Below are 23,628 nucleotides of genomic sequence, written 5' to 3' on the forward strand. Positions count from 1 at the left end.
TTGGTTGCTGCAAGGGGCGTGCAAGCTAAGGTGGCTTTTTTTTGGGTGTTAGGCGGCTGCAGCAAAGAGAACAGGAGGTTGATTTGCTGGTGTGGTTTGCGGCTGCAGAGGTGAAAAGTTGGATTGTTGCATCCTTTTGTAGAGAGTTATTTTGTGAGGGATTTGAGAGTTTGTTTGAGGGTTTAGTTTGAGAGTAATTGTAAACCCTAGTTGTAATCTCTCTCTCTATTAGTAGATCTCCCCCCTCCTTGCCCCGTGGACGTAGGCAATTTGCCGAACCACGTAAAAATTGATTGTACTGCTTTTGTGTGATTTGTAATAGCTTTTAGGATCCCTCGACAGGTCAGTCCTAGAACTGATGAGAAGAAGAGCCGATATCTCACTTGGTTGAGATATCCGCTTCAGATTCTTGTCTCCTTGGTGAGACGAGAATTCTTATTGCGATCTGACTCTCTTGTTGTGCTGCCGAAATTTCCGCTGCGCGCAACACCACCAACTAAACACCACCGTCCATTGACTGTGATACTTGGGCATGGTTGAGCCATCAGAGCTTTATCATTCATGCCCTGCTTAAGTTCTCTCTGTTAGAGTGTTAGGCTGAGAATTGAGTCAGTCCATTCTCATCGCCCACATCCTCGCAGATTATTTGAGTTGAAGTTGGAGAAGAAGATGATGATGAAAGAAGAAGAATGAGTTGAGAAGAAAATGAGCTGAGAACCAAAAAGGGGTAAAAAGGGAAGAACAAAGTTTGATGAGGTGTAAAGTTACGTTTGGGTCCAAGTTTTTTTGAGAAGTTGACTCTTTCTTGGGAGTTTTCAGTCATGACTCTTTGAGATGAGGTTGCTACAAGCAAATTCCCCTTGATGTATATCAACTCAATTAAAATTAATAATTAAACTTAATAGCTGAGCATTGCAAAAGAAGACCGCTAACGAACCTATTATGAACTTATGACCCATGTGCATAAGACCTTTGAATTCCAATGTGACAAGGCCCCTCCGCATGTCATGTATACAATTTGTATATCATATTTAACCTAAAAAGCCCATTTTCACCCTCGGTAAATATGTTTGGCAAATCTTCTCAAATCGAGAAAGCTGGCTGAAATGAGATCGCATTAAATGCACAAAATTGGAGGGAAATTTTGCCGATTTCTCTACTTTATTCATCTAAAGATCCCTAATTCATTCCTACTTTGGGCTACTCATCGAAGATTGTCGTTCTCTTGCGCGGAACATTCCAAACATCAGATTCCTTTGGACTAGAAGAACGGCAAATAAAGCAGCTCACATTCTAGCACAGACCGCTAGAACTTTACAAAATCATGTTGTTTGGTCGTATTACCCACCCCTTTTTCTTTATGATGTACTCTCAACTGATTCGATGAATGATTAAGTTTACTTTTCTCAAAAAAAAAAGATCCCTAATTCATCTCATTTCCTCTCATTTATTGTGTTAGAATTTATGTTTTTCAACCTCCCTTATGTCCTAAAATAACCTTCATTACTTCTCATAACTCCCCTCCATTTTTTTTCGTAACCCCCTTATCATTAATAGCCGAGAAAGGTCTCATTTGCATAGTTTATTTAGGTGAGAGATCAGTTTTCTCGATTGTATAAATTCTTGTATGATATTTTTTTGAACTCACGTTCGATGTGCTAGAGATGTTGAAAGTTTCACATGATGCCTTATTTTTTTATATATAAATTTGACAAAAATAACAATGACAACTTTACTTTTACGATTGAGAATGATGATGATTTGAAGTGTAAGGCGAAACATAACCACAATATTGGGTGTATAGTTACCCATTTGCAAGCTATTGAACGTGTAGATTAAAGCATCTTAAAAACCTATAAATTATCAATGAAATTTAGAAAGGAGGGGTTTTTTTTTCAAAGTACATAGGAGATGGAGGAGGAAAGGGAGGATTTTTTTTTTGGGTTAACTGTGAATTTTGGAGAGAAGAGAGAGAAGGGGGAGGGCAATTGAAATAGGGCCGGTTACTGATTGTGGGGGGAAATTGCTAGGGTAATTCAGGGTTTTTCCCCCTCTCATTACTGAGTTGCAATGTACAAATGGCTGAATCACATAAATACTTCGTATCTGGGGCGTTTGCACAATGGGCCATAATACAATGGACTTACTCACATGAGCTTTTCGTAGTTGGGACCTTAACACAATTTTACCAAAAATGCTAACAATAAAAAGTAATATATGTCAAGTAGAAAAATCAGTCCAAAACAAAACACAAAATATGTGGAGACGTTGCATGAATCAATCCGATGATCGTATTCATATGTGCATATAATGCACGACTAAATGCAAGTCACCAATTTATAAAGCTGATACAAGAAGACATGCTCCCTTATGATTTTCTATTGAGAGATCTACAGTATATTTACCTCTGTTCTTTTGTGAGTTCAATTATCAAAATCAAGCATTCTGCCCATTTCATGTTCATTCATCAGTTCCCTACATCTGAGATAACAATTACAGGAATCTTCACAAGAACTCAAGCAAGGATACAACACAAGATACCAACCGCTTTCTAATAAAAAATGTTGATACATTTTAAACGTTAAATATTTCAGACAACATGAACACAATACAAAAACCAGTGGAAAACAACAATGGAATGTGAGAATTAGCACATAAATCAACCAAAAGCCAACTGAAGCACAATAACTACCAAGAAAGAAGACTAAAGGACGGCATCTCTTCAATCCTTTGGATGTCTTCTAACAGCAGCTCTCTTTCAATCTGACGAAAAAGAAGAGTTAAGAAAATTAATGCAACAGCAAAGTTTGCATCTTTCTATCTTAAGTGAGTAAATGCATACATTGAACTCCATGTATGATGCACGCATATCTAGCCATAGATGATCCATCAGCTTGAAAGTTATGCAGTATAGAACATCAAAGGCTCGTTCATTTTCTGCATCATAATCACAAGGCATAGTCACATAAGAAGCCGATGCAAAGATTTGATATCTTTCCATTACAATGGACCTAATGGCTCTTCTCGGTCCTCATAAGCATGATGAAGACTCAGAGAGAATCCACATGAGATCATACGTTATGTGAATGATGAACTTTATAGCTTCCTATCACTAGTTATGTCTCTGAAAATATATGGTAACTGACTAGTATAAACTATAAAGTTCATGTAAGATAACATGTAAAAAGAAGTAGGCGCACCAAATCAGATTACACTTAAAAAAAATCATCACTTTGCTAATCCTACAAGGCTACATGGCAGAATGCAAAATCTACTCAGCAACCAGAACCCACAGATATATCCTCGAAAAATTATAGAAATACTAGATAAATCACCTACCACGCAAATTCGAACTTCTTTAAAAGATAACAAAAGAAAAAAATCCATATTGAGAACCACTGATAGCTGAAAATACTTAACTAAGACACAAACATTTCATTAAAACTCGCCATTTAAATTAATTTCAAGGAAGCATTTGCGTAAATCTGAATAAAAGGCTACACAGGGGAATAAATTTCAGTAAATGACTATGATAAAGACATGGTAGAAACCAACAACTTCACACATACCTACATAGCTACAGTAACTCACCAACCCTATTACTATTCCACCAACCAAAAACACTGTTCCACCAACCCTTTTGAAGACTATAAATAGAGGAGAGTGGTGAAAGGTTAGAGCATCGAACAGAGATCCCAGTAGCAGACAGAGAAAGAGAAAGATATATATATATAGTGTGTTTGTACCACTAAAGAAATAATAACAATATATTTCTTAGTGTCCACCGCTCCTCTCAATTCAATAAGTGGTATCAAAACCTGAATTAGGGTGTGTGTATCTGTTTATCGTATGCTTTGTGGTTGTCACCAAAGATGGATCATCCACATCAGAAAATAAGTTAGATTATCATTTACCCTTTGAAGACACTGCTTACTATTCACGAGTATGATATTATTCATCACTATTGTTACTATTCACGAATACGGTTACTGTTTATAAGTACGGTTACTGTTCACATGAAATAGTAGAAGTTGCAGCTCGTGATAGAAGACGGTCGGGAGCCGCTCTCTCCTACAGTGATCCTGTCAGCATTCTTGAAGGCCGAAGCTCGTGTTTAGTCCGGAACTGTGAAGTAGGTTGGTCAGGGACCAGACTTGCGTGGAGATACTGAAGCAGTACCACGTCACGATGGCGGATCTAGCAAATACGACTACTACACTCAAGAAACTCAATGGTAATAACTATAACTACTGGGAGACGTATATGAAGTCCTATTTATAAGGACAAGACCTCTGGGAGGTCATCGGGAGTGCTAAAACTACAGCATCTTGGGAAGCTGGAGAAGCACTAAGAAAGTAGAATATTAAAGCCGCAAGGCTATGTATGTGCTAAAGACGACAGTAGAAGAAGATCTTGTAGACTATATGCGAGATGCTAGAACTCTGAAGGAGGCATGAGATACGCTCGCAATACTCTTCTCAAAAAAGAAAAATGCTCGACTTCAACTCCTGGAGAATCAATTGATGACCTTGCAACAGAAGGATCTGACAATCAATCAGTACTTCAAGCAAGTAAAATCACTCTGTTTAGATATTGCTCAACTAGATCCAGATTCTAAAGTATCTGATGCAAGAACGAGAAGAATAATCATCCACGGTTTGAGACTGGAATATCACGGACTCGTTGTTGTATACATAGGTGGCCGACTCAACCAATATTATTAGAGTTGGAGAATTTGCTCGCTACACAGTAAACCCTAGCCAAACAAATGGCCGACGTTTCAATAAAAAAACGAAGATAAAGTACTCTTCAGCAGCAAGGAGAGAGGCAAACCAAGAGGCCCGAGGAAAGAGGAGTATGGAAAGACTAGTTCAAGGAGACAACCAGGACGGTCATACAACGATAGAACACAACAGCGTGAGGAGCAAGGTGATCGTCGAGCAAGGAGACCTGACGATAGCTGCTACAACTGTAGGAAGAAAGGATATTTTTCCAGAGACTGTCGCTACAAGACGAGGCCTGTAGAGAGCAATACTACAACATCGCGCAGATGTCCAGATGATGAAGAAGAATGGGATGCCCAAGCATCCGTAACCATCATTGAAGATGTACCAGTCGACAAAGACGATGTTGTTAGTATGGCACTAACCTCAATTGTAGAAGAAACTGAGTCCGTATTTGCAGTTGTTTCATATCTAGAAGAAATCAGCTATAAAAAAGATTGAATTGTCATTCTGACTGTTCCAACCACATAACGGGAAATAAGTGGAAACTTATCAACATGAAAGAGTATAAAGGCGGTCGAGAAGTTATGATAGCAAATAATTCAAGATTATCTCACACACATCGAAAAGACTGCATTTACGCCGTGCTACAACCCGAATCAGATACAACTACATGATGTATACCATGTACCGGGTATGAAAAAGAATCTTCTATCTGTTTTCCAATTAATATCTTCTGAAAACTATGTAGTATTTGGGTTACAAGATGTAAAAGTCTATCGAAATTTAAAATTATCAGGAGAACCTATCATGGAGAGATGGAATGTAGAATCTGTCTATGTGATGTCGGCAGAATTGACATACATAGATAAAGCCAAAAAGTATGAGACAGCTGATTTGTGGCATACTTAGCTTAGCCATGTGAGCTATCACGTGATGGAGAAGTCAATGTTGAAGGGTCTTGCATACTTGGATATTTGTGGAGAGACCGTATGCGGAAGTTATCAGTACGGTAAGGCGCATCAATTACTGTATTCGGAGTCACAGTTCAGAGCCAATGAACCTTTAGAGCTTGTACACTCAGATGTATTTGGTCAAGTAAAATAAGAATCAATTAGTAGGAATCGGTACATGATCACTTTCATCGATGAATACTCGAGGTATGTCTGGGTTAATTTTATGAAAGAAAAGTCTGAGGCACTCTCCAAATTCAAGTAATTTCGAGAAGAAGTCAAACGAGATATTGGCAAAAAGATCCGTTGCCTACACACAAACAACGGGGGAGAGTACACATCGAAGGAGTTTTACGATTACCTGAAGCAACACAAGATTCGACAACGGCTAACATTGCCCAAATACTCCACAACAGAATGGCGTAGCTGAAAGGAATAATCATCACCTTGCGGAGATATGTCGAAGCATGCTTTATGCCAAGAACGTACTAGGACCTTTTTGGGCGGAGTGTATGAAGACGGCGGCACATGTGATCAATCAGCTACTATAACCAAAACTAGAGTTCATGTCACCATTTCAAAAGTTGTTTCAAAAGTTGTGGAATACCAACCCAACCGTAAGCCATTTCAGAGTTTTCGGTTGTGTATGTTATGTCTTTATACCTGATCACTTACGCAGCAAGTTCGATAAAAAGGCTGTAAGGTGTATATTTATGGGGTATGACAATAAAAGAAAAGGATGAAGATGTTGTGATCCCATAACCGGACGGTGCTACACATCAAGGAATGTTGTGTTTAACGAAGCCTCGTCTTGGTAGGCTTCACAAGAAGTTGCACTCACAGACTCTAGTAATCTAGAGGATAAGTTACAAAAGAAGCTGGGAGAGACAGGTCAAGAAGAAGAATTACGTCAATCAGAATAGACTTAATCAAGCTCTTCAACATCCTTAAAGGAGAATAATCCATGAAAAATCGGTGTTTATCAGACAACGTCAGAAGAAGTGCGCCCGAGCCAGATAGAGAACATCGAAGAAGAACCAACTGAACAACTTCGAAGATCAACCAGACCTATGAAGCCGAATCCCAAGTATGCTAATATGGTTATTACGAAAGACGTGAAGGAGTCATCTACCTTCAAAAAAGCATACGAGAGTGAAGAATGGAGACAAGCAGTGAGAGAGAAAATCCAAGCATTAAAAAGGAAGTTAGAATTCTTGGACTTGTGGATAGAGATGTCGCTACTGAGGGAGAGTGTTAGAAATCAGCAGCTTCACACCTACCCCCCACTTACCTAGCTACAGTAACTCACCAACCCTATTACTGTTCCACCAACCTAAAATATTGTTCCACCAACCCATTTGAAGGCTATAAATAGAGGAGAATAGTGAAGAGTTAGAGCATCAAACAGAGAGCCCAGTAGTAAAGAGAGAAAGAGAAAGATATATATAGAGAGAGAGAGAAAGAAGGAGAGAGAGAAAGAGAGTATTTGTATTTGAGAGTATAGTATGTTTGTACCACTAAAGAAATAATAACAATATATTTCTTAGTGTCCATCGCTCCTCTCACCTCAACAGGTTTTAAAGAAAAGCAAAAAACAGGTTTTAAAGAAAACTAGATACAGTATTTGTAAGTGAATTTCACTTCATAACTATTATATAGAGTTTAACATTTTAAAACTGCATAGAGGACCAAGAAAAGAAATAACAGGTTTCACCCTTATATGAGAAAGATTTGAACATATAAGCTTACTTCATGCTTTACGTAATCTTCATGATAGCAACAATTCTTATTCCATGATTCTTGAAGAAAAAAGTCCGAGCAAAATAAGATGCTTAGATACCTGAAAGTAGCCTTAAGAAAACTGCCCCCATCATTGTCCTTGGTTTGACTGCAAATTAAGAAGGTAACTGTTATTTATACGTTGGACGCTAGTTTGTTGAAAGAGACTGAAGCTATTACAAAGTCCGTCATTTTGATGCATAGGTTTTAGAGAAATTGAACTATATTTCCATCGATTTATAAGCCACATATAGCCATGAAAAGCACAAACCAATTTGAAGATCAAGCATCTGGATTAGCATGAACGTTATATTCACACCAGCCACAGCAAATGGGTATTCCCAATCAGATCGGTTGCCCTCTAGCTTTCGGTGAAGTTGTCGAAAGGTTTTCTGTGTGAAAAGTTGCATCAACTGTTAGATGAAATGAAAGATAACTCAAGAGAAAATAGGCCTTCACGGTACCTGAATAAAGGTATTCAGGTGTTACCATCTGTGCTAGTATAGAATTGCCCACTAGCTTTCACTTCGACTTATATTAGTTCAGTATATAAGAGCATTGGATCGATTTAGGATGAGACATAAGAATAGCAATAATGGTCATAAAACAACAAGTAACTGAAAAATAGAGTAGTACTCAGGACACGGGACAGAAAAAAACTTTTCCACGAGCCAAGGCCTTCTCTAGTAGAATTTTGAACTTAATTCTCAGATAAAATTGAATTCACAAATTGTCTTCTATAACTTTTTGAAGAAATGTGATGCTGAAGATGAAAGTGGAGGATATTAAGGATCAAATTGACATGCTGAATGCATATATGTGCACTAGAAACCATAATCGCAATGCAAGTCATTACAAACTGTATTCCTAGGAGCGTTTATAGCACAATGAAGGGGAAAAAAAGACAACCAAGATTCTCATTTCTTAAAAGATTGAGAAGCTTATTCAAGGACTTTCAATGTCCTACGAACATACCAAATCTTAGGTGGAAGAAATCTTAGGTGGAAGAATCAGATAAAAGAGCCCGAAACAGCTTATAGCTATGACCAGCCAACCACCTATAAACTAATGACTTCCAAAAGCATTAGAAATTCCTAGGTTAATTTGCATCTATAAAAGAACCATGAACACGACTCATGTGGAATTCATTTTTCGCCCAAACGGAACATAGTAAGGAAAATATAAGGTGATAAAAGTTATATAAAAAGTTTGGTTTTAGAACTATATACATGACCAAAAAATGTACATATTAATAACTAATCCTTCACAATAGAGAACTATTTGTTGTAAAGAAAAAACTACACTCAGAGAAGAAAATGAATTTTTGCATGGGGTCAAAGGGGAATCCTGAATTCTTCTCTTGTGGTAGAAAGGGTTACTCTCATTGTTAGGAAACTACGCAAATTCCTTTATAACCAGATTTACGAAAAAGCGAATAAATACGCAATAAGAGGACACGCAAGATTTATGTGGTTCGACACAAAATTGCCTACGTCCACGAGCTGCTGTAGATCTTTCACTAAGGGGAAAAATTTTACAATCACTCTCACAAATACTCACAACACAATTTCACTCTAAAAATTACTCACAGTTTTCTCTCACAAGGCCTTTTCTCTAAGCCTTTCTTTTCTCTCTCTTATTCTTCTATAAGAGGAATTGTTTCTAGGATGAGTTTTTCCTTAAGAGTTTGGGGTCTATTTACAGTGTTTGAAAAAATAATATACACTAATATTTTATTAGTGGTGGGACCCGCTTATATGTTTTTTCTTGCTCTGGGGCCCGCCCATTTCTTCTTTCGGTGCTTTGTCAAAAGTTTGCCTCGTTTTTCTTTGGGCGATGGCTGCTTTTGACTAACAATCTCCCACTTGAAGACTGATATTAATCTGTCTTCACATCTCGATCTATACGGTAGCTCTTCTCCGGTCTTGATATTATTGCAGGCTAACTGAAGCTGAACACAGCTTTAGTTTGTCAATAGTCACCGTCTTTGTCAGCATGTCTGCGGGATTTTAAGCTCCACTGATCTCTTCAAACTTCAAAATTCCATCTTCCAGAAGTGACAGGATAAAATGATATCTCATCTGTATGTGTTTCATTTTGTAATGAAAGGACGGATTCTTCGCTAGATAAATAGCACTTTGACTGTCGCAATATAAGACATTGTCTTCTTGTTTTTTACCTAACTCATCCAAGAAACTTTGAAACCAAACCATTTCTTTGCTGGCTTCTGTAACGACATATTCTGCTTCAGTTGTGGAGAGAGCAACTATCTTCTGCAGTTGAAAAACCCAACTCACTGCAGTACCTCCTAGAGTATAGACATACATTATAGTGCTCTTTCTGATATCAACATTTCTTGCTAAATCAGCATCCACATAACCTGTTAGTATTGTATCTTCACCTTTGAAACAAAGTGCTTTACCTATGGTACCTCGTAGATATCTGAGGATCCATTTGACTGCCTCCCAGTGTACCTTGCCCAGATTATTCATGTACCTGCTAACAGCTCCCACTGCTTGAGCAATATCTGGTCTTGTACAAACCATGGCATACATGGTGACTACTCTTTGGAAAGTCTGAAATGAATACCTAAATGTGTACCCACTGGTTTAGCATCTTGCATATTAAACCTGGAGAGTATTTTGTTGATGTACTTAGCCTGTGATAACATCAAAGTCTCAGACTTCGTGTTTCTCTTGATCCTCATTCTAAGAATCTGCTTTGCGGCTCCAAGATCTTTCATTGCGAACTGCTTTGACAATTTTTGCTTTAAATTTATAATCTCTTGCAGATCTGATCCTGTAACGAGCATGTTATCAACGTATAACAATAAAATAATGAAGCTATTGACAAACCTCTTGAGATAGCAACAATGATCTGCTTGGCATCTAGTGAAATCGTTGCTGCCTATAAAGCTGTCAAACTTCTTGTACCACTGTCTGAGAGCTTGTTTTAACCCATACAAGCTCTTCTTCAAACGGCATACTAGATTTTTCTTGTTTGTCTTTGTGAAGCTTTCTGGTTGCTTCATATAGATCTCCTCCTCCAAATCACCATAAAGATGTAAATTCTCAGCAACTATAATTTTTAACACCAATCTGATTGTAGTCAGTTTCACGACCGGAGAAAAAATTTTATTGTACTCAATATCTTCCTTTTGCTGAAATCCTTTGACAACCAATCTTGTCTTGTAGCGTTTGTTCTCATCATGCTCTTCTTTGATCCTGTAAATCCACTTGTTATGAAGAGCTTTCTTACCTGGTGATAATTCAGCTAAGTCTCACGTCTAATTTGACATAAGCGAGTTCATCTCATCTTGCATAGCAGATTCTCACTTGACTGAATCCTCCACCTGCATTGCTTCATCATAATACTCCGGTTCACCACTGTCAGTCAGCAACAAGTAGTGCAAAGAAGGCGAATAACGTTGGGTTAGCTTAGGAATTCTAGAGCGTCTCACTTCTAGCGTGCTTGGTTCTTTTTAAACTACTTCAGGACTAGTCTGAACATCATTTTCAGAAATCTCCTCAAATTCAGCAAATTTCTTTTTTCAACTTTTGTATAGAGCTACTTGATTCTGCAATTGATCTGTCTTTGTACATCATATTCTTATTGAATATGACATCTCTGCTTCTGATGATCTTCCGATTTTTATAATTCTAAAACCGGTAACCGAACTCATCACCATCATAACCAACAAAAACGCATTTGTTAGATTTAGCATCAAGTTTACTTCTTTCAGCAGAATTTATGTGTACATAAGAGATACAACCAAAAATTCTTAAATACGAAAGGTTTACCTCTTTTCTGCTCCAAGCTTCTTCCGGTATTCCATCATCCAAGGGAACTGAGGGACTTGGGCAAGTCGGCATGTATCCTCATACTTCTGACACGTTCATTCAAAGTTCTGTTCATGTGCTCCGCTACACCATTCTGCTGCGGTATCATAGAAACAATTTTCTCCATCTTGATCTCGTTATTTGCGCAAAATTCTTTGAATCTACTGTCTTTGTACTCTCCTCCGTTGTCTGACCTCAACCATTCTATCTTTAAACCAGTTTTATTTTCCACCATGACCTTCCATTTTCTGAAGGTATTGAAGATTTCTGATTTCTGATTTCTTCTTCAGAAAATAGACACACATCTTTCTTGTAGAATCATCAATGAAGGTGACATAGTACAGTGAACCTACAAGAGATAAAACTAGAGATGGCTCCCATACGTCGATATGAACCAACTCTAACTTTTCTGCCTTGGGTGTCTTGTCAATCTTTGCAAAACTAATTTTTTTTGTTTGACAAAGATGCAATCCTCGCATAAGATAACATCCACATTCTTTAGATCCGGCAGCTTCCCTTTTAACAGAAGTGTCTTCATCCTTTTCTCGCTCATATAACCAAGTCTTTGGTGCCATAAGTTTGATTTTTCATCTGCATCTGTTACTGCAACAATATGCTCTAGGTTAGAGGTTACATAGAGAGTACGACTTTTCTTACCTCGAGCAATGACGAGTGCTCCTTTAGTAATTTTCCATTCATGACCTGAGAAGGTTGTACAGTAACCCTCTCGATCAAGCTGTCCTACGGAGATCGAATTTCTTTTAAGGCCAGGAATATGTCTCACTCCTTGCAACTTCCATGTGATCTGATTTGATAATTTTAATCAGATGTCTCCCTTGCCAATGATCTTCAAAGTTTCATTATCTGCTAGATGTACCTTTTTAAAATCACCACTGACGCAGTTCTCCATGATTTCTAGGCAAGGGGTGGCATGGTAGGATGCTCCTGAATCAAGAATCCATGATTCAATCGGACTGTTGACGCTTAAAATCATAGCATCACCTCCTTCCTCGGTCATGTTGGCAGACTCCTGTGCACCAGTATTTTTCTTCGGTGTCCGACACTCTCTTGAAATGTCCCTTCTTACCACAATTGTAGCACTTGAAATCTTTCTTTCCCGATCTAGATTTATTTGTTCTAGATTTTGATCTACCGTGATTTGAACTTCTTTCTGAAGTTCTTCCTCTAGACTCCGTGTGTAAAGCTGAGGAGGTTGAAGCTTCACCCAATTCTCTTCGTCGGACCTCTTCACTAAGAACCAGATCACGAACGTCATCGAACTTTAACTTGTTACTTCCCGATGAGCTACTCACAGTCGTGACGGTAGCGTTCTAGCTTTCTGGTAGGGAAGACAAAAGTATCAATGTTCGTACTTCTTCATCAAATTCAATCCCAACTGAACTCAACTGGGTTGTGACTATGTTGAGTTTATTAAGATATTAAGCTACCGATGCGCCTTCCGTCATTCACAAATTGAACAGCCGTCTCATCAAGTGAACTTTGTTTGAGGCAGAGGGCTTCTCACACATGCTGCAGAGATCCGCCATAAGACCCTTCGTGATCTTTTTCTTTGCTATGTTGAAAGTAACATTCCGGGATAACATCAATCGGATAACTCCAAGGACTTGTCTGTCGAGAAGAGCCCACTCTTCATCCTTTATGTCATCTGACTTACTTCCTGAGAGAGGTTGATACAGCTTCTTCTGGTACAGATAATCTTTGATCTGTATCTTCCAAAAGCCAAAGTCCACACCATCGAACTTCTTAATTTTCACCTTTCCTTCGTCTGCAGTCATCGCTCCCACTCGAATCTGAATTTCTCTAAAATGTTTTTGACAATTTCTGCGAACCACCATGTATTAAGACACCTCTGCCGACAAGTTGGTACCGTCAGTAAAATTTTACTATTCATGAAATTCACTATTCATGTGAATAGTAATCTCGCAGAAAATTGATAGATTTCACAACCAGAGCTCTGATACCAGTTGTTAGGAAACTACGCAAATTCCCTTATAACCAGATTTACTAGAAAGCGAATAAATGCGTAATAAAAGGACACGCAAGATTTACGTGGTTCGGCACAAAATTTTCTACTTCCACGAGTTGCTGCAGATCTTTCACTATGGGGGAAAAAATTTACAATCACTCTCACAAATACTCACAACATAATTTTACTCTAAAAATTGCTCACAATTTTCTCTCACAAGGCCTTTTCTCTAAGCCTTTCTTTTCTCTCTTATTCTTCTATAAGAGGAATTGTTTCTGGGATGAGTTTTTCCTTAAAAATTTAGGGCCTATTTATAGTGTTTGGAAAAATACTATGTACTAATATTTTATTAGTGGTAGGGCCCGTCTACATGTTTTTTTCTTGCTCTGGGACCCGCCCTTTTCTTCTTTCGGTGCTTTGTCAAAAGTTTGCCTCATTTTTTTTTTGGCGATGGCTGCTTTTGACTAACACACATGATTCTGGGTTCAAAGAAGAAAACAACAGAAAGCATCAGCTAGTCACCTACAAGACAGGAGAACAAGAAGCAGAGCTCTTATAAGCTGTTCTTATTGAGTAAGGTTGAATATCTTTGAAATACCGATTTGACAATATTAAATGTTACTAGAGGAATCCATTATCTTTAAAGGAAGTGCTATAGGTGAGCGATGGCTCGACAACCACCAAGAGTTCTCCTTGCCCTTGATACGCAGCATTCAGGCTGGTTGAGCCAGATTTCCTGTTGTCCAACCAGCCTTGTGGATTGTGGATCCTATCAGGACGGCCTGCATGCGAGCAGGTGGTTCTAAACTGCACAATGGGTGGCAAATTCCCATTTTGGCCCCAGATATCTCCCCAGTGCGGTTCAGAACTACCGCTTGTATGTGGGCGGTTCTGATAGAATCCGCACTTGTCTTGTGTTCTAGCAAGGGGCTTTACTTCAGTGATAAAAGCCCTCATCAATTCTAATCCAGCATACCTGGCTTCAAAAACGTGAATTACATCCCTAATCCTAGCCGTAATGGCTGAATCAAACAAGATCTAGTATGCCTCTCTATGTCTAACGACACTAACCAAGCTAAAAAAGAGTAAAACGGACCCGCAGTTTCAGTGCTGGGATCTGAAGCCTGAATATCTAGCCAACGGAGGCTTTCTCTTGGCAATTTGTTTCTATTAAGAAGTTTCCATGTTGTCAGAGATTTAAGGTTATTCTGCCCTATAGTGAGCAAAACACGAGGTGCCAAACACTAATTAGTGGTGCGTTTGGTTACAAGAAGCAGAGCCATTCTCGTTATTAAATATAACCAAAAAAGGAGCAGAAGTGTTGCTCACATGATGTTATCTAATATTTACTGTATTTGAGTTTTGGTCATAAAATAACACGCATAGCTTAGTCATTTCAAATTTAGTTCCTGGACCAGGACTTTTAGTTTAAACAGAGAGGGAGGAGAGACTAAAAATAGTAAACCAAATGTCAAGTAATCAGAGAACAGCTCCAAGGAAAACGTGCACACTATCATTCCTGATTTATTATGGTCCATTCTGCATGGATCAATTTAAGCACTAATTAAGTAACAAGTACTCACTGTATAGGTCTTTGCAAAGAACAATAAGTTCTCCACTGATATAAAACCCCCGCCCCTGCGATAAGTCGAGAACCATTTGTCAGTCCTGGATCTGAAAAAAGTGAGTTGAATAAAAGCAAAAGGCCAACCTTACATGGTCATTGATAATCATATACCTAAAATCTGTAGACGGGTCTTTCCCTTGCCATCCCATTTCCTTCCACTGTTCAGATACCAAACCCTTGAATTGAACTCCAGGAAAAGCTGCATGCCAGAGAGCTGTTAAGGCTTCCTACAAGATTCACGAAATGATGATAACGGTAAAAGACAGCTCACACGACAGAGTGTAATAAAGCAGAACCTGATAATATCACTAACAGGGATTTCTTATAGATATCAAAACCACATATAACTATTTAGACAGGAAATGAAAAGGCTGGATGACATTCATTACCTGGTGTTCAATCTTTTTACTGTCGTAAGTAACATGAATACGATCTTGGAGCCTCTGTAGACATTTCTCCTGAGCCACAAAAGTACAAAATCACTAATGGGAAGTCAAAAGTGGGTGGTTTACCTCCCCAATCTATATATAAATTCACAAAATTATAAGACAAGAATGACTTGTCCATTGGATGGGCAGCGAGATATACAAAAATTTTAATGAGTCACGTTATACAGCTCTTTCATATGGAAGTGATTATCAACCAAAGATCAAAGGTAATAGAAGTAGAAATACTCACCGAATTCCAGAGAAGCACCTAAAATGGGAAAGGAAGGAATCATCTAAAATGGGAAACGAATGAATTACCTAATATGGGAAACATAAGGAACAAAAGAATATTATAAACCCTCCAATATAATTAATTGCCTTCTTTGGGTGTTTGTGCAATACAAAATTATGTCAAAGAATCGACTGTGATTCACAAGTCCTCGCTCATCCAAGAATAGAGAAACTTGGAACACTGCTCCTTCAACTTGGAAAACTGCTCCTTGGTTTTCTAACCAAGAACCATCCTTCAAAGTTTTCTAGCAAACTCCAAAAGGAGTAAAGTGCATAAACAAATTGCACAAGACCCAGCATCACAGTCCTGAGATATCTAAACGCATTAGATGACAGTATCAAGTTTTTCAACATTAAGCATGAGAAGGATCCAAGCTTTTAGTCACTTCTAGCACTTCCATTGACTCAAAAATCTCCTTAAATAAAGATTTTAAATATCACTAGGAAGCTACTATAAACTTTACCTAAGATGACACATTAAAGTTGATTAGAAAAAGATGGTCTGGGATAAGATATGTACCTCACTACTAGAGAAACAATAATGACCAAGGGTAATTATGTGTATTTTGTTTCCAGAGCAACAACAATCACCTAGGCTTCGCAGGCTCTTATAGTGTCTCTTAAAATCTCATTTATTTAAAGTTAGGTACATATTATCTCAAAATTTAAGTGAAAGTCACGTTTTTCCCCACAACCAAATAAAGACTGAGTAACTCCCTTACACATTTCACACCATTTCTCCACCACATACTAAAATAACCTGTTTTACAAGAGATAATCGCCATACCAAGAATTTTTCAATTAAGACTAACATTTGTATGGTGTCCCTTACACATTTCACACCATTTCTCCACCACATACTTACTAAAATAACCTGTTTTACAAGAGAAAATCGCCATACCAAGAATTTTTCAATTAAGACCAACATTTGTATGGTGTGATACTCGGATGCCTCAAAATATAGATACTTAGCAGTTTTAGCAAGAGAATTTTGGATTTACTGGGGCCAGTACCATGTTGTGAGGATTTTTCCAAGACAACTTTGGTTGAACTTGGACTAGTACCATGTCGCAAGGATAGACAGACAGTCAAGGCCATTTACAAGAAAGTATGAATATGTGCATGGACATAAGAAATTTGATAGGGATATTCTGCTAAAATTTGAGCAGGTCCATAAATATTGCATTGTTAATATTAATATGAAACAAAAATATAAAACTATATCTAAAGCACTGAATATAAGGTTGGGAGAATGATATATTTTTAGTATTGTATTCATTGCCTCTGAACATAAATGCTTACCTCAAAAGGGGTCAACTCAAATGATAGGCGCACATCGGTTTCTCTTCTCTGAGCACATACACAAGAGAGGCCCTTCCCTATCCATGCAGATGATCCTTCACCTATGGCAACACAATGCAGAAGCAAATGGAATAAGGGTTTTATCTATTCAGGATAGGGTCAAATCATCACATATTCTCAATTACAAACAGAGGAAATATTTTAACGTACAAAAAAAATGTTTAGAACACCTTCATGTTAGTACATCTGTAGTATAATAAATTTAATCTGTTACAGAAGATATTTTCAACAATTGTGGCACTTCGTCAGCTGTTTACTCTCACCATTATAATTTTGTGCTAACTATCATCACTCTTCATAGGCAAATTTGAAGTTTGATTTCATCTGTGTGCATAAGATTTGATTTCATCTGCGTGCATAAGATCTATCATCTTTATTAACTTGTTGTGTGGTGTTTATCTCTACGACATGTTCTTTGCAAACATAACTCGCTACAAAGTCTAAAAGAAAGACCACATGATCATCCAAATGTTTTACAAGTAAACTTCTACAGCTGAATTGAAAGACTTCTGAGAATAAATGAGTAAAACACAGAATAACATGGACTGAAGGTTTACGAATGAACTTGGCATAGCATATGGTGGCTATGGATATCAATCTTTGAATAGGAACCTGGGAATTCTTTGAAACAAATAACTGGATTTATGTATTTGATATTAGGAGAATTCCATTTTCAAGAGTGTTGGCCAATTTGGAAATCAAATAAGAGTTCTGTATGATAACCTCACATTCACGGAGAAGCTTCCATCACTCCTATCTGGATTATTTTAATCTGCTCCTTTAGAGCTTATTAGGTCTATCTTTAGTTTGTCAGTGAATATGGTAATACTCATCAAGAGAACTGTGCGCACATTTGAAACAAGTTGGAGGCAAAAGTTCATGATTGCATCGCGCAAGAGTCTGACAATTGCATAATGTGCATGTAACTCAGTACCCAAATCTAGCAACTGATATTCTATTTAAGGAAAGACTGCATATAATTATTAACAATTGACAGTGAGAAGCAGTGCCTTTTCAAAACCACGTGAGTAAAATGATGGGGGCAATCAAGGCAACCATTTATGTATACAAGAAAAGATCACTTTTAAGAGAGATAACTCTTGATCATTTGATAACTATCACTTTGAATAAGATGTGAAAGGGCTCAACTCATGCTAAGAAGCATGGGACTAAAATCAAGGGTGGGCTACGGTCCTCATAATATCGATTATCATCTTTTTACATATATCAGTACATCATAATATTTGAAAGCTTAAGAGGAAAGCACTTGTGCCAGATGAGGCTCCATGGATGGAGCTGACTGGACTATATCTGTATATTACCTAGTTATTGAAATAGATTACCATATAATGAAAAACTCAGTAGAGATTGTTATTATGTGCATGCAGATCTTCATTTACTTCTCTGGTGTGATAGTTGTGTCCTGCCACCTTGTCACACATTTAAACTCACAAATGTGAATTAAGACCCATATGGATAAACACTAACTAGGTTCTTGTATGTATCTAAGGGGTTGTTTGTTGGATGAAAATGAAGTTGCAAGAGTAAATAGAGCAACCGGATTTGTAGAAACATCGTTTGCAACTTTGTAATTATGAAATGTAAATGGACTTGAATTTAATAAGAGAAAAAAGTTGTAGCAAATGCTGCAGCTAATTTCTTGGGAGGAAAAGTTGCAGGCTCCACAGAAAGGAAAATTAAAAATAAAAATAATTCCTCTTCATCAAAAAAATCTTTTTAAATCCATATAGGAAAAACCATCTACACCAAAGGTTCCTCATGTGGAAAAATTATGTAGCTTTTGCACTAATTGTTTTTCAACCAAACACTAAATTTGGATAGGAAGTACATTTCCTACAACATAATTGCAGATATTCAAACAATGAATTTGATGTTAATTTCCTGCAACAATGCGGCATTCATCATTTGCTGCAACAACATTTGATGCAATTTATTTTTGCAACAAACCAAACGACCTTGAAATATAGCATTACGTCTGGCTTTACAAAAGCCTAATTTGGTTTCACCTTCCCTTCTGGAGAATGAACAAGCACATAGTGGTCACTGGTCACTCTGGGTACAAAGCCTCAAGCACTTAAGGAGAATTTTAAAACAAACAATGAAACAGATGCTAGCCACAAAGGTTCAGAAAGGAACGATGGCTAGTTGCAGAGAATTTAATGAGCCGTAATTGATATAATGAGGCATACTCTGTTTTCTGTTTTTAATACCTTTTTTTTCCTTTTATCCCCTTCCACCAACAGCTATATGATGGATTCTCACATCGTGCGTACCTAATTTGATAGTTAATACATATAACTTGTTCATCTATTATAAAGGTAATAATGTTTTGTCTTAGTGAACACTTCCGGTTTGGATAACAAATCAATGACAACCTTCATTGATGTTTACGACCTGTTCACTGCTTACAATCCCATAATTACTTGGAATATTCTAATGGTAGCTTAAGGTATTTGGACAAGTCTGCCATTAGTATCAATCAAATTAATGCTCAAGAGGTGTCTAGACAAACTTAGATTGGGTTCCAAAGTACCAAAAACATTACCAACAGATGTTATTGTTTACATCAATAGTACCTCTTGACCAGTAAGCTAAGTTGCATGGAAACGGGCACGGGTACGGGTGCGGGTGCAGGTACGGGACACGGCAAAACTGTAAAATTTAGGGTACGTGGACACGACTATATATATATCACATTTTTGAGTTTCTTTTATCATATTGATTTTCATGAATTGTAAACTACTCATTTTTTTACTAGATGTGTAAACGACCCATTAACTATATAGTTTTAAACTTGGGTATGGACTGAAACGAATCCGAGCCGTATCTCATTAGTTTCAAAAGACGGATGTGAAGTGTAAGCTCTACGTTTAGGAAGTCTTTGACAAGTGTTTTAAATTAACACATATATCGTATAATTGAGTACATGTTGTAATAAATGCATGCATATATTCAAGAAGTGTCCATGAAGTTTGGGTACGGGAAAGTGTTGGGTATGTGTCCGGTACGGGTACAGCTTCATTGTAGAAGTACTCGTGTAACATAGCCATAAGCTTTGGTACATTGTGGACAGACTTCTAAGAATTTTTTTTATTTGGTTAAATCAGCATGCTATTACTAGGTAGCACAAGATTTAGAAAATTAATAGTTGAATCAATGGTGAACACGGTAACGTGGCCTTGTTACATTAATAACAAAAGGAGAAACAGAAATTGTTGCATGTACAATCGCCTCCATGTCTCCCATTCGGATTAACCAACTTTGAGTTTGCAGATCAGAAATCCATAGACCGTTGCTAATGATCTTAATTTTATATTTATAGTTTTCACAATCTCTTATCTACCATATTCCTCCAAAAACATCAATCAATCAGTAAAATTCCGACTATGCCAAATATTCAGAATTGAACTCCTCTAGAAAAACAGTAACATTATCCTTTATCAGTAACCGTGACTTATACCGAATAGTTAATCCAACTACAAGCCTGTTGGAAGTAGCAGTGCCTAAACAAGGACATGAAACTCCACGTCATTTCTCTATGTCAATCGCTTTATTATATATTATAGTCAATTTATTGTTTTTATTCTCCCACCAATACTCAAGCAACGTCCAACCTCCTCATGAGTCTCTCATAAATAAATAGAATTACTTTTAGGTTAGCTCTCTTCACTTCATGTTTCTGATCAATTGTTAAGGTTAAAGAAAAGTCCCTTTAGTCGTTAACCTATTTGCTGTGCATGTTTTTCCAGATATATACCACACTTTCCCTTCTAATAGTAAATCCCGAGAAGGAGTTCATCTTTGGGTCATCAACTTACACAATGCCTTCAGAAGAAATGAAATTACGCAATTCCGTGCACAGATTTTTCCGTGTCACCAATTCTTCCAGACTCATTATCAACTGAGTTTTAGGGTTAATATTAAGCACAAATATCCATCAAATCGTCTAGTAAACCATAGGCACAACACCATTTCATAAAAAATGGCCCACATGATGCAGAAATTAACCGAAACAATCTTAACAGGCTAAACAGTTCTTCAATTTGCACGCAAAAAATCTTGTTAAATGAGGAAATTTCACCACTTTCCAAGAATTCGACACAAATCAGCAAGCTAAACTACAAAATTGACTGAAAACGAGGGAAAAAATTTAGAGGATTATACCAGAAGAGGAAAGGTAGCCATTGCCTCGATCGAGACCGTGAGACTGCCTCCTCAATTGCAAAATTTCATCCATCCTCATCTTACCCGCCTCCTAAACTGTTCATGCCGGCGGCGATCAAGAATCGTCGGATTCGTAGAGCGGAGATTTGCGAGGTTGAACCAGAGAAGGGGACGAATTAATTAGGGTCTCTTTTTTCGGTAAACTTTTTCTAGGGTTTCAGAGATCTTTCGAGCTTTTTTTTCTCCTTGTCTAAAAATTGTCTTTTTTAAGGACAGCGGGTTTTTATCTGGTCCTGCTCTTTTCTTCCCTCCCTCTCGCTCGATTCAAGCAAGAGGGCGGATCTTTATTTATTTATTTATTATTTAATTTAAAATTATGTTGTTACTATTTTGGGGTTGCAATATTGTGGATTACGAAGTTAAAATTTTTTGGTATTTTTCTCATATTGGTCCCCCAACACTCATCTATTTTCAAATGACTCTCCCAAATCTTAAATATTTTAAATAAATCCCCCAAATGTTATAAGTTCTCCTAATAAGTCCCCCAAAGTTAGATATGTTACATTATGTCTAAGTTAACCAAATTTCTTAAAATTTGCTCATTCTGTCATCATTTTGCGCTCTATGTTGTTTGCACTCTTTGCTTCAGAATTTCTTTTGTTGTTGGACAACTGTTGTAACATATTCTTTTCAAATCATATATTGGTGCAACATTACCCCCTACATTGTCAAGTAGTAGCAATAGCAAGATTGATAAATTGATTTGAGTGTCTAAGAGTTGTGGTGCAATCAACAATCCACTGGAGATGAAAAAGAGAGAAATGTGAGATTTGGTAAGGTTTTAATGGATAAACAGAAAAAGCAGCCCTTGTAGGTGTTAGCCATATGTTATAGCTTGCAAAATTGTTTAAGTGTTAATCTTGTTAGGAAGCCGACACGTGTCCCACCCTATGCATAAACAGACATATTTACAGAGGGACGACTCGAGTAACTCCAGCATTCGGCCCTTCCAGGCTAACAACTTTTAAAGTCGACTAAAAAGGCGGTACTTGTTGACCTACCCGCAGGATAGAGATGAGAAGCATCCTCACTCGACTCCACTTGTTGTTGGCATTCGGCCCTTCCAGGCCGACAACTTGCAAGGCCGACTAAAAATAAGGTGTTTTCCAGCCTCCAGGGAGACGAATGAGAAGGCGGTGCACCCTTGAGCGCCTTTCCGACAGATAATCGCCATCACCTTAAATGCATGGTCAAAATCATCATTACTCCAGCCCCGAAAGTCTTTATGATTCATCGGACCTTGTCAACACTACATGGACCCTGTCATCCCCACATTAAATATCTGGATAACTCAACCCCTTCAGCGACCGATACATGTAAAGTAGATAACAACCAAGCCACTAGTTGGACTCGGTCAAAGTTACCTATCTGCCATTATGATATGCTATAAAAAGGAATTGAGGTCTGCTGTTTAGGGTAAGCTATTTTTCAGCAATGTTTAGCAACTTTATTTGCTACTTAACTCTTACTTCTTCACTCAAGTTTTGAACTAACTTGATCGTCGGAGGAACCACCGGAGATACCAACTCCGACCTCTCATGAATCCTTTATGTGTAGGATAGGTTTTCTGGCTCAGGAACCAACCATCTTACGAAGCTTGAGGGCTCTGACACCCCTCATAATCCATAAATAATTCCATGTGCAATAACTGACATTAACAGTTTGGCACCCACAGTGAAGCTCACAGTGGAGCCATCATCGTTCTTCACACAAAATGGCTAGTTCTGATTGCATAGGTCAATCCTCTAATCCTTTTATTGAAGACCAACACTTATGCTATGTCACTCAAGCCCAACTGGAGGAGTCAGCTCAAGGGATTTCTCAATCTCTCCAGCAGCAGTTCGCTTCCTTCATGAACAAACTTCTCAGTCGGATTTCTCCTCAGCAACCCTCTCCATCAGTCGTTCCTCCTCCTCCCCCTCCTGTGGGTCTGACCGAGCAGTGACCGTATGAGGACTACGCCAAGAACACCTCTCCTCTACCTCGCTAGTAAGATCACTTCACTCCCCCACCTCGATAGCCCCATCTGTACGCTGAGGCTACATTTGCTTCGGCCATGATGGCCATGAGCGGATCACATGGACTGCTTCATGTGGTCACAGATACTCCTATGCGACTACGGATCTTTCCACAACTAACTTAGCATCTGGTTATGACCGGACATTCAACGCTATCGTCGAGACTATCAAAGGGATCACTCCGCTCGTCGACTGGATAATAAATGTCCATTGCACCAAATTCAAGATGCCTCACATTGAGAAGTATAAAGGAAATGATGATCCAAAAGAGCATGCACAAAACTTTTGTGATCTGATGAGCATGCAGTAAGTTTTGGAGCCGATCATTTATAGAGCTTTTCCCATCATCTTGACAAGTAGTGCCAAGATGTGGTG

At 38.0% G+C, this 23,628-nt stretch overlaps 1 protein-coding gene across 1 annotated transcript; it reads right to left on the reverse strand.

The window, feature by feature from the left end:
• On the reverse strand, positions 2,759-21,517 carry LOC109826506 (ELMO domain-containing protein A-like). Its single transcript, XM_020393535.1, has 8 exons — positions 21,176-21,517; positions 16,931-17,031; positions 15,299-15,367; positions 15,021-15,136; positions 14,866-14,920; positions 7,728-7,848; positions 7,518-7,565; positions 2,759-2,937 (listed from the first exon to the last, which is right to left on the reverse strand). The coding sequence occupies exons 1-8, from the start codon at positions 21,252-21,254 to the stop codon at positions 2,759-2,761; spliced, it is 768 nt and encodes a 255-aa protein (XP_020249124.1). The 5' UTR covers positions 21,255-21,517.

The sequence above is a fragment of the Asparagus officinalis genome, chromosome 10, assembly GCF_001876935.1.
Source record: "Asparagus officinalis chromosome 10, Aspof.V1, whole genome shotgun sequence".
Classification (NCBI taxonomy): Eukaryota; Viridiplantae; Streptophyta; class Magnoliopsida; order Asparagales; family Asparagaceae; genus Asparagus; species Asparagus officinalis.

Coding starts and splice junctions, on each gene's coding strand:
- LOC109826506 (XM_020393535.1), bottom strand. CDS start 21,254: ATGAGGATGGATGAAATTTTGCAATTGAGGAGGCAGTCTCACGGTCTC. Junction 15,368..16,930: donor TTGAGTTGACCCCTTTTGAG/GTAAGCATTTAT, acceptor TTTGTGGCTCAG/GAGAAATGTCTACAGAGGCT. Junction 15,137..15,298: donor GTAAAAAGATTGAACACCAG/GTAATGAATGTC, acceptor TGAATCTTGTAG/GAAGCCTTAACAGCTCTCTG.